General features: G+C 42.1%; 1 protein-coding gene across 6 annotated transcripts in view; it reads left to right on the forward strand.

The window, feature by feature from the left end:
* POC1A (POC1 centriolar protein A) overlaps positions 1-12,335 on the forward strand; it is a 68,697-nt gene that overhangs the window by 3,158 nt on the left and 53,204 nt on the right. For all 6 annotated transcript variants that reach the window (XR_007379283.1, XM_048957398.1, XM_048957397.1 and 3 more), the window contains exons 3-6: positions 1,008-1,179; positions 7,524-7,703; positions 8,916-9,023; positions 10,050-10,165. Coding sequence is in view for 5 of the 6 variants with exons in the window: in XM_048957398.1 (XP_048813355.1) it covers positions 1,008-1,179; positions 7,524-7,703; positions 8,916-9,023; positions 10,050-10,165 (576 nt within the window). In the remaining variant the exon portion in view is untranslated. The remainder of the gene's footprint in view (positions 1-1,007; positions 1,180-7,523; positions 7,704-8,915; positions 9,024-10,049; positions 10,166-12,335) is intronic.

The raw sequence follows: 12,335 nt of genomic DNA on the forward strand, positions 1-12,335 counted from the left end.
TCAGGTTGGAGCTGGCCTCTCCTTACAGCCAGCAGTGAGCTGTGGAAGGAAAGCAAGGCAAAGAACAGAGCATTTCTTGAAGACGGGGTCAGTTTTATTTGCTGTGGGTGCCATGTGCACGCATCTGAATCCTGCCTCTGATTTGCAGATCTTTTGCTCTTGCTGATGAAGGAGGTCTTAGAAAAACACCATCTGACTGGGGGCACGAACATTGTTCTTACTATAAGTAAAGCGTTTGTCCCCTGCAGAGTCCCTACAGCCCCTTCTTGTCTTTGGAGCATGCATTTCACCCCTTTTTCAGAAGCCCAGGAATAAAGACAAATTGCAGTTCGTGGTGGTTGCTTTTTTTCCCCTCTTTTTTTTTTTTTTTCTTCTAACTGTTGAGCATAGAAGTAGGCATGAGAATGCTGAGTGGGTATAGATAGGTAGAGGGACCCCTGTCTCCACCCAGAGTCCCTTAAGGCTTTTCATGATTGCCATGAAGCCCACTAACTCCTCCCATTGCAAAATGAGCACTGCTCTAATTTTATTGCAAGCTTGGATTTTTCCTAAGTCCTGAGCTGGGAGTGATCAACATTTTGCTACAAGAAAAGAGCTGGGTGTCAGGGGGATGAAATGTGTATGGGTTGCCTTTAAGTTATAGGCCACAGGGCTTTTCTGCCTAATTGGCAGGGTGCTATTTGATATTCAGACTGCCTCTGTTTCCACTGAAAAAGTGATAAGTTTAGAACTTCTATGCATTTCCTTAGTGTGTGTTTGTTTGGCTTTGCAGATTCTGTGGCCTTTTCCTCTGCAGCTCTTGCATTATCTTGGGAGCTGAAATGTCAGTTCAAGCCAATGCAAGGCTATGAATTGCTAATTAAATGCAGAGCGTGCAGCGCATCAGTGAAATGTGAAAGTGTGCATGAAGCTGTTGGAAGCTGTGTTGCCAAATGGAGAATGAAAAGTAGCTCCATTTTAATTGGAGGAGAACTAACACGAGTTGCCTTTTTTTCTTTTCAACACAGCGAGTGGCTCAATGGATTCATGCCTGATGATCTGGAGTATGAAACCTCAGATGAGAGCCTATCGCCTTGTGGGCCACAAAGATGCAGTGATGTGTGTTCAGTTTTCCCCTTCTGGCCACCTCGTAGCTTCGGGCTCCAGAGACAAAACTGTCTGCTTATGGGTTCCCAGTGCGTAAGTATCTGTTCCCTCTGTGTCTCCTTCTGTGTTTAACTCTGGCGTGGGATTTTTACCTCTTGAAAGCAGTTCTCCAGGTCTGGGACTGAGGAAAGAAAAGTTTCATGCAGCAGCAGCTCAGACAGAGAAGAGGCAATTCAGTCTTGAAATGCCACTGGAAATGAAATGGAAGCCCCTTAAAAAGCTTGAAGTCACTAATGTAGCCCCTTTGTCCCTGCCCTTGTCAGTCTCTTTTAGCAAACCAATCCTTTGCTTCTCTGCCAATCGAAGGCAAGATGCTTAAACTCCAGCTGGAGTATAGTGATGGAAATAATTGTTCTGTCAGCAGGGTGAAGGTCAGTAGCTTTCAAACCTGCTGTAGTCCATCCAATATTAGATCATTTCTAATCTTTATTTCTTGATCTAAACTAGTAACTTTCCTCCACTGACTGTAAATGATGGCATAGCACTAAAAGATGATTTTTGGACTGTGTATTGACTGCTTTTTGTGAGCTTTCATGTGATTAATTAGAATTTACTTACATTTTCAGTACTTTACTTGCTCTTCCCATAAAGATTTCAATTTTTGAGTAGAAGGCTTGGTTCCTTTGAATGGCTGTCCAACCTGTTGGCTTGCCTGGGTTGTCCTGAGTGAAGAGGAATTGTCTTGAGCTGTATATAAAGTATTTAATATTGTTAATGTATATAAGCTGCAAAACCTCTTAATTTTTTTTTTTTTTATTAAAGCATTAAAAGGCCAAAAACCATAACTAGCAGGATATTTGACCTTGTTTTAGTGGAACTAATGCATCAGTCTGGTTCATTGGAAGTGGTTGCAGTTCTTAGTGAGTTCCTAAGGTGTTCAGCAGAGATTTTTGATGAGATTTTGCTTTCTGTGTTTCATCCTTGAAAACAGTTGTTCACAAGTTTACGTACTGCCAAAAAGTCATAACATGAGCAAGGCAGATTGTGCAGCCAGGGACATCTCCCTCTGGTAGGATGGAACTTATAAAGGTCTGGTAAAGAGACATAATCAGATTTCTCTTTCAGATGAATATCTGATGGCAACCCTATACATTCCAGTTTAAAATTTGCAGATAATGTATATTATGTCAACTGAAAATGGAGTCACAGGTACACAAAAAAATTGATGATTCTTTCAGGCAATCTTGAAACCTGTTCTCAAATTGCTTTATCAAAATGAAAAGCAAGGCTGCATGTTTTTTGCTGTTCACAGGACTGTGTTTAGCCAATGTATCTGTAGTGGAAATGCTCAGTCACAACCTGAAGCAGTGTTTGAGCACCTGGTTGGAAAGCAGGGCCAACCCAGGGGAGCTCAGGTGCAAGCAGTGCAGCTGAGTGACTGGAAGGGGTGGAGCCAGGATTCATCCCTTCCCAGCCCTCATTTAAGGGTTGGCAGTGGAGGTGAGGGCATCTCTTGCTGGAGAGCCCTGCCTCCATGAAACCTTCCAAAGGTAAGCAGCTCTTTTCCTTTATTTTTGCATCCATGGCTGCTGCATTTGGGCTTCTTCTCATTTGCTGTAGCCAAGCGTTTTGCCACCCTGCTATCATCATAGATTACAGTATTAAAATACATAGTTATTAACTGGAGTCAGCCCTGTGCTGTGCCCACCTTGTGCCCTGGTTTCACCCCAGGCAACGTTAATAGCACACCTTAACTCATTTGCCAAGGTCTTGGCAGTCACTGAGAATCTTCATAGCTTCTTTTGTTTTAGTGTTATGCATTATTTCATGTGATGTATGAGAACACAAGCAGGAGAGAGCAGAGCTTCTGTTTCAAAACTTAATTTTGCTGCAAGTAAAGCTTTTTGTGGCTGAGATGCAGAAAAGGACCTCCCAGTTTTTCCTCTAACTTCTTGTGGAATTGTTTTTTTTTCTTTTTTTTGTGAATGGGCAGATGTATATAAAGAGGTGTTTGAGGTCCCTTTGCTTCTGAGCTTATTGACTGATGTTATTAAAGGTTAATAAATTGTTTCTAGAACCCAGGAGTGAAGCAGACCTGAAATCTGTGGTAGTAAAATAAAAGGGGTTTAAAAAACAAACAAAACAAATATCCCCCAATTTTAAACCTTCAGGAACCTGCAAAAGCATTTTTAGTTATTTAGGTTTTGTTGCTGGCTATGAAATACCTACTTAAAATTTTGTTGTTGTTGTTGATACATTCAATCATAAGCAGCCTATGTCATGGAGCTGTTAGGTTTTGAAAGTGTCTTTTTAAAAATCTGTCATAATGTTTGCTAGATTACTATTCTCTGTGTCCCCTGAGCTAAGTTAAATTTGTGTCCTCATTTCCAACCACTCACCAGTCATCGCAGGATCGCCGAGGTTGGAGAAGACCTCTGAGATCATCAGTATTTCCCACTAAATCATGTCCCTCACTACAACAGCTAAACGCTTCTTGAATACCCCCAGGTTTGGTGGCTGCACCACTCCCTTGGCAGCCTGTTCCAGTGCCTGACCACTCTTTTGGAGAAGAAGCATTTCCTAACGTCCAACCTGAATCTCCCCTGGTGCAATGCAAAGCCATTCCCATTTGTCCCATCATTAGGTATGTGAGAGAAGAGGCTGACCTCACCTCACCACTACCTCCTTTCAGGGAGTTGTAGAGAACAGTGAGGTCCCTCTGTGAGCCTTATTTTAACCCCTTCCCCCTTCATACCTAGTTCAAAGCCCACACTGTGTGCTCCTGTGCTGGAATCTGTTTTCCCCCTTTGAGACAGATGAGACTCAACTGCAGCCATCGGGCCAGGTGCCAAGTAAACCACCTCGTGGTCAAAAAAACCTGCCAAATTCCTGCAATTGCGCCAGCCTCTCAGCTACCAGAGATGGATTTTCCTGGTCCTTTCAGTATCCCTTCCTGCCACTGAAGGGATAGAAGAAAATACAAGCTGTATGCCCGCTTTGTCCTCTAACTACCCCAGTCCCCTGAAGTTCTTTTTGGTAATCCTCAGGCTTCCGTCAGCAACTCCATCACTGCTGGCCTGAACTGTCAATAATGGATAACAAACAGAGGGGTGAACCAGACAAGGAAGTTTCCTAGAAATAACCCTGACCTGGGTGCTGGGGAGGCAGCACACTTCCCTGGAGGTAGGATAGGGCCCTCTTATCCTCTCAGCACAGAGTCACCTATGGCAGTCATCCTGCTGTCCTTGGTGGAGGCAGTCTTGAGGTGTGGAGTCGGCCTTCTCACTCTGGACAGCCTCATGGGTGGACCTCCCACTGCATCCTCACTCACCTCTCCCTCAGGTTCCAGAGCCTCAAACTATTATGTTGGAGCACCTGGGGAGCTGAGGTAGGTTGGGATGAGGGTTGCCTGTGCTGTCAAGCTGGGAAAACAAAAATGAAGGGACTGCCATACTGGAATGATGCACAAAGTGGAGGGAGCAAGTACTGCCTCCAACTCCCATGCCCAACAGTCCACTTAATATGAAGTCCTCTCATAGAGGAGGTATCAGAAATTAAACTGCCAAGATATTAAAAGGCCAAGAAGTGATCATGGCACTCACCTGAAACTGATGCAGAACTCTTGTAAAAATTCCTAGAACTCACTTTGTATTCTGAATGAGTTACATACGTGAGGCAGATGTGTCATTTTCAGTTGACAAAAGTATGACCCCTTCTAGTGTAAATCTCAGTGTATCATTTAACTGCAAAATTATTACAGTGATTCATAATGATGTAATGACTACATGATAAATATGGGAGAAGTTTAATGCAGTTAAAATTGAATTCATAGTAAAAAAGAACAAAAATATGCACATTATAATTTAAATTACAGTTAACTTCAGCTTAGTTAAACTTTCCTGAAGTAAGTGATTGCAGTGGCATGTCAGCCTGTATGTTATTTAGAGACACAAGGTTAATTATGTTTGATAAAATTTTAAACCTTGCAACTCATCATTCTGGAGTAACAGAAGAGACTCACAGTGTCATTCTGATGTCTCCAGAGCTGTGCTGCTTGCTTTTTATAACACTGGAGAGGAATAATAGCGTAGAGTAGTTGAGCTAGAAAGGACCTATGAAGATAATTGAGTCTGCTGTCCTATCCCTCCATGCTATTTGTAGCTTTTTGAGACATGCATAACGTTGGCTAGCTTTCAGACAATGGGGGCTTCCCCATGCTTTTGGTAAACTGTTGAGAGGGTGACAGCTACAACATCCACTGATGCCTCAGCCAGTTGAATGAATTCCATCAGAGCTGATGGACTTGGGTACCACTGGTCCTATGCAGTTTTGGTATAGATGGAAACAGATGGAAAATCACTGCTCTGCCAGCCACTCACAGGTTTTGGCAGCCCACACTTTATCACTGGTGTTAAAAACAGAGACACAGAAACTCATTAAAGCCTCTGCCTTTTCCTCAGCCTTACTTGTTAGCGACTGTCTTCATCAAGTTTCAATCCTATGTTTTCCTTTCTCTTGCTGTTAATGTACATTAAAGGGTTTTTGTTGTTTTTTTTCTTCTAACATACTCTGGCCAAGGTGAGCTTTGGCTTTTCTTGTGTTCTTCCCACAGATATGAACCGCTGCTTTATCATCTCCCTGTGAAGCCTGACTGTGCTTCTGGAGTTGATGTATTTTCTTTTCCTGTGTGCGTTCAGGGAGGAGTTACCTGTGCAGCCATGCCAGCCTTCTACCCTGCTTGCTTGACTCGTGGCACAGTGGGATTGTGTGCTCCTGGGCTTCCAGGCACACCTCAGTCTTCTGGAGAGCCAGTTTCCAAGGGACCCTGCCTGCTATCTCCCTTAGCAGCTTGAAGTTTGTTCCCTTGAAGTCCGGGGTGGCAACTCTTCTATCTTCTCGTTACACCAGAAGTTTTGAATTTCATTTTGTGACCGCAGTGGCTGAGAAGGTACCTACAGCCATGTCCCCATAAGGCCTTCCCTGTTCTGAAACAACAGACCTAGGAGGGCCTTTCCTAGCTGTCTCTCTCAGCACTGGTCAGAGGACGTTACCTTCGGTACGCTCCAGGAATTTCCTACACGTGTTTGTTGCATCAGTGCAGTGGTTCCAGCTGATGGGAGATTTCAGCTTCCCATACAGAAGGATGATTTGCACAAGCTTGTTATATTTCTAGGAAGCTGTCATATAAATAAAAAGAGTAGGGGGGTAATGGCAAAACTGAACTTTAGTGATGCTATCTTAGTAATTTAGGGATGATCTCTGTGGACTAAACTACATCTATGGCTGTTGTGTCAGAAAGGTGCTAGTGTGACAGGCAAATTATTGGCATATCAGTTGTAGAATATCTTAGTGTGTGGCAGCTTTAATATGTGTTTACGTAGGGTTCTTTGTTAGCTTGTTTTCTTTAGACATGACTGAAACGAGGTGTTGAGGTTGAGTCAGTTTGTGACTTGTTTGCTTACTGCTTGTTGTATAGAATTGTTAAAGGGGAGGGAGAAGCCATAGCTTGGTCTGTTTGTTGGTCAGGACTTTGTTTCTGAAGAATCTGGGGCCTTGTAGTTGCTTTTGAGAAGGATATATTACTAACTGAATGCTACCCTGGTTGTGGATTTTTCCTTGTTTTTTAGGGGGGAGGGAAGCCATGTTAATGAATTTTACAATTTTGCTTCTCTGCTGTGAAATTTTACCAGATCTGGGAACGTTCTCTGGTTCTGTACAAAAGGAAAACTTCACCAACAAGAAATCTTTACTGTTCTTTGCCTTCTGACAATTAAGGATTAAATAAAACTTGGAAGCTTTGACCTCTCTGAAGAGGGTGGGGGTGTTGCTGGGAAGCACATAGTGTGATTTTCTGCTTTTCGGTGTCAGTAGTGCCGGGGAGCTCAGCATGTGCAACAGAATCCATTTTTCCAGAAGACTCAGAAATGTTTCCAGAAAGCTGGGCTGCTAAGGAGAATGGGAGTAAAACACGTCTCTGTTCTTTTCATTGCATTTGTGATAGTAAAGAATACATTGTGCATGCATGAGACTCTTACTGAATGTCAGGTAGTTGCCTTCTTGGCTTTACCTGGATGAGCTGTAGAAACACCTCTGTTTTTACCTGCGTTGCAATGAAGGTGCTGGTTAGCAGTAGAGAATCCCAGCCACTGCTCTTGTGTTGATGGTTCTGTAAATGTTTTAAATAGTTGCACAAATGAACAACAGCATTTTTGCCCCTTTCTGGGGCAGTATTGCAGTAGAACAACTTGATTTAGCTTTGTGTTCTGTACAGTTTGTTTGGGTTTGGCCAAAGTTTTCTCTCTAGTGTCAAACATAAATTTCCATAGAAATAATGGTTAACAGCACTTCATAGACACACAGAAGCTTCATTACAGTATCTGAAAATACATCTTTGCTGTGCTGCTCTGAGTGCTAAAATGTTCTTTCCTTCTGTATAGCAAAGGAGAATCTACTGTGTTCAAGGCTCACACAGCAACTGTGAGAAGCGTTCATTTCTCCAGCGATGGCCAGTCCTTAGTTACAGCTTCTGATGACAAAACAATCAAAGTGTGGACAGTTCACAGGCAGAAGTTTTTGTTCTCACTCAGTCAACACATAAATTGGGTTCGTTGTGCCAGGTAAGTACAGCGCTCTGGTGGTGGTTTATCCTTCAAAGTAGAAACTGAGCATTGTGGTCTCATATTCAGATGTGTCCAGTGTCTGAAATGTGTTGTTAACCTGCAGAGAGAGGCCTCAAATAGCAGTTGTGTAACCATTTTATATTTCTGTAGTGATCTTTCCCTCCTGTCTTTCACTTTGTATCAGTCATGAGTTCTATATCTTGAATTTACCAACAGAGACAAAAGAAGGATTATAATATAATTGGTTTTGCAGCTTGGTTGCCTTCAGTCTTGTCATGCATCTATTCAAAAAGGGCCATAGGTGCCTCATCATTAGCACTTGGTTAAGGAGAATACTTACAATTATACAGTAATAACCTCCAAGCATTTTGGTGCTTTGTGTTACTCGTTTCACACATGCAGAGAGTTCAGCTGATGATGTTTGCTTTTTCTGTGATAACAAGCAGGTGCACAGAATGCTGAAAGGGCTGCTGTTACGAGATCATCATTTCCTTGTTACTGCCTCAAAAAGCCAGTTTTCAGTGCTCTGTCATAGTTCTGAGGAATTGTGATGTGTATGTATTTAGTATAAAGCTGCAGATTTGTATAAGTGTGATAATTTCAGTAGATACTTTCATGGTGGCAGTGGTGGCATGGTGACCTGTAATACTATAGATGTCCACAGCAGAGTAGGTGAGGTGTGTTCTCTGCCATGCACAATGTTCTTCACTTAGACTCAAGTCCTGATCCTGTATTATATCTGCCTCTGAAGCTGTTTGTTGATCTCTCTTATATTAAGCTCCCATCTAAAAATTTTACATACGTTCATTTGATGCGCGAGAATGATGAAGCTTCTCCTCTAAGAGCTGTTATCTTGGAAGTAATTACGTTGTTGTGAATAGTTGTGGCAAAAGTAGGAATTGTTTCAAATGTATCTCAAGTTGTTTCTCCATCATGATTCAAAACAAGTAGGACAGGGGACCTTAAGTCAGACTGAAGACTTGCCTGGAGATGATGGAATGCACTTCTGGCATTGGGGATAGTTTGAGGGCTTACAGGTTGCTTTTTTCCCCCAACTTCTGACAATTGGATTTTCAGTCTAACTAATGTCAGTGTGGCTTCCTGAAGGATGAAGTGTGTGTTTACAGACTGACAAAGCTGGCTGAGTCCAGTTGATCCCGGACACCTTTAATTTTGATGCACTTTTAATTGCCATAACTGTTCTCCTAGATTCTCTCCTGATGGACGACTAATAGCATCAGCCAGCGATGATAAAACTGTCAAACTGTGGGATAAAACTAGCAGAGAATGTATACATTCCTTTTGTGAGCATGGGGGGTAAGTACTGCCAGGGTGTAAGGACTGGCCTGTTGTGATTGTTGAAGTGGGGATGTGATGGATGTTCATCTGTTTTGTTACTGCAGCTGGAGATTCCTCCCCTGGAAATAATTTGCACCTCTTAGGAAAACATGAGTGCCTATTACAGAAGGCAGCCAGAGAACAAGATGCAAAAAGAGCATCCAGAATTGCTCTGATCTTGTCCAAAGTTGAAGTGAACTAAAAGCAGAAATGCTTTGGATGCTTTGTTGCATCCTCAGAGTGACAAAGAGTTACTCAAAAAAGTTTTTATTTTTTTTTTAGTTGTCAGTTGAGGAGATTTTGTTTCATACAAGCTGTGAGCTGCACCAGAAATTAATTTGTCAAGAAATACAAAATGAGCCCTCGGAGTACTGAGATGGGCCTGTTCCCAGCTCCTCAAGGGTCATTAATTTTACCCAATTTTGTGCAAGATGTTCTTCACTAAAATTTTTTTGCTGTAGTTTTGTGTTTAAAAAAAAAAAAAAAAAAAAATAGAAGAAAAATGGTTGCAGACAAGTCCAGAAAGGAAGCTGGTCTCTACTCCACTGTCTTGTGAGTAGCAGCATGGGATTTGAGGCAGAAATTCAATTCATTTCTATCTTTAAAATTGTTTAAGACTAATAATGGAAAAGTCTGTGTTCATTTTTGTATATACTGATCTGGAAATACTGCTAAATTAGTAAAGGGCGGATATTATGTAGACATTTACACTTCAAAATGTTCTATGGTCAGATCCATGACATTTCAGGAGGTTCTTAACACCTGCAGCTCCTAACACAGCAGTGATGAAGAGCTTTGGGGGCAGCTATTTTGAGCTATGGTCTTGCAATCTGCTTGGGTTTATGAGCTTGGTCCTAACAGAAATTTGCCAGTATAAAATTTCAATTTATTCCCTCCTTTCCACAATGCTCACTGATTGTGATGTAGTTTTCTTTCCTGAAAAGCTAACTTCTTGATCTCAACCAAAGCTGAATATAAACAGTTGGATTTAACTGCAATTTGCAGGTTTGCAAATCACGTGGAGTTTCATGGCAGTGGTACGTGCATTGCTGCAGCTGGTACAGATAACACAGTGAAGGTGTGGGATGTTAGGATGAACAGACTCCTCCAACATTATCAAGGCAAGTTAAGATCTTTGAAAAACCTGACCTGTCCGTGTTTTGGTGTGGGTTGTCTGGAGTTCCAGGAATGTCTGTCTTGCTGTTTTTGCAGGGAGGTCGTGGCTTAGGCCCACAAGGGGAAGCCTTTCCTCACCAGCCTCCTGCTTGCTTTGTTCTAGCTCAGAGATAAATTCTTGGCTATTGATAAGAAATGCTTTTGTTCTGGTTTCTCTTTGCTCACTATGGAGAGGGGAAAAAAAGCCCTAAATTGGAACTGTCCCATGTTGCAGGTGTGCTTTGGTGATACCTGCTGTGCCACTTCTCTTCTGTTTACTTCAGGAAATGATGTGCAGTAAAAAAGATGTGGCATTTGCCACCAAATTAAAAACAAAAACAAAAAGAGTAGCTTAAGTTCGTTTATCCTTGGAGTAGCTTAGCTTTATAGTTAGGAGGCTGTATTTAATGGGGTTTTTTTTTTTCACCCTTACTTTCAAAACTACCTATTCTTGTCAAATGGATTAGTGCTGTTATTTGGTAGAACTGTGTACTGATAGCAGACCTTCCCCATCCCTACAAGCTTCTTTGAGCTTATTTTACTGTTCTGTGCATATTAGTTGAGCCTAAATTTGGCTGCTCTTCCTTTACTGTTACTGATTTGTGCAAAAAGAGGTTGGTGAGAAGAAGGAGCAATCTGCAAATTTTGGAAGCCTTTAGTAATCTTCTGTGTATAGTGGGCTGTTCTGCTCTTTGTATTTTGATCACATAATCTGACTGTTGTGCACTGAATGTGACATCATCATCACTGATGGTTTTCTTCTTGGGTTAAAATCACACACGTGTGTGCACATATACATGAACACACATGCACACAAATGTGTGTGCGTACACAGTATTCCTCCACCTGGATTATGTTTTGTCTTGGGTTCTAAGTTTAAGCTCACATTTCCAACTGTGTTGTTTTTTCTTTGCATGCAGGTCAAACAGCATTTGAACTGTTCAAATTTTAAACTGTCAGAGCATCTCAAACCCTCGTCCAAGGTTATTTGTGTGTTAGTTATTCCCGTGGTTATTACTGACTCACAATCACTTCTGCTTCTGATAGTTAACAATCTCATGGAATAGAGCCTTTTGAGGATTGTTGTTCCAAATCATTGTAATTGTACCAGCTGCATCATCAGCACTGAATGCTTCATCTTTCTTATGCATCATTTTCGCTGTGCTGCTCCTGTTGTGAACCTTACCATAACTTGGCAGTGCCTTTCTGAAGTCTTGCTGCTAACACAGGCAGCAAGTTTAAGTACTTCAGTGATGTCAGGTTGTCCCATAACCTACTTTATCATTTTTTCAACAGTGACAAGACTTGCAGTGCTTTTTTCCAGCCATCGTATCCTTTGGCTCAAAAATGGTCCTTCCTGCTTTCCCCTTACTGCAGTTAAATTGTCTGAGTGTAATGTGGTTTAGGTTCAACAGCCAGGTTCACTTTTGTCTTGGAGTTGTGTACTTTGCCTGTTTCTTACCCTTACTAAATAGCATTTTTGGCTGACGCTCTTTCTGTTGAAGAGATCTTTTCCTGTTATGAATGTTTTTTTAGCAGCTACTGTGCAAGTCCTCATAATGAATTAAATTTTGAGCTTAAACTTGTGAAAGCCAAAGAAACGTACAAGTGCTGTTGGCTGTCACTTCATCCCCTGATGCGAGTACTTCAAACTGATGCGTTCATAGGATGAGTTTGTGAATTCTGCTCTGCGAGGGGTTTCACACGCACCTTCTGGCTAAACCTGACTCAGTTTTGTGGCTTTCCCAGGTGGAGCTGCCCGCCCAGTCCCACTAGGGGGAGTCTCTTTCCTTTGTGTGTGCTTAAGCTGCCTGATTTCAGGGGAATCCATTTTAAATACGCGGTTGCACTGAGGACTTAATGGCTCAGCAGCCCTGCCGCAGACTCTTACGTGTTGAAGTCTGGTTGTTTTCCAGAAGGGGTAAGTCGTTTAGCTGTGCTGCTCCTGTTGCCAGGCCTTGTTCCAACTATAACATTTGCAAAGGAAAATTGGATGTGGAGTGCAAACTGCAAAACTTCCTGCATGGTGTGTGTTTAGAAAAGTAAAGGTGCTCCGGTCCCGTTTGCTGCTCAGAAAAGTAAACAGATGCTTTACTCACTTGCCTAGGTAGCGCTAACTCTCTTTGTACAGCAAGT

This window comes from Lagopus muta, chromosome 11 (genome assembly GCF_023343835.1).
Source record: "Lagopus muta isolate bLagMut1 chromosome 11, bLagMut1 primary, whole genome shotgun sequence".
NCBI classification, from domain to species: domain Eukaryota; kingdom Metazoa; phylum Chordata; class Aves; order Galliformes; family Phasianidae; genus Lagopus; species Lagopus muta.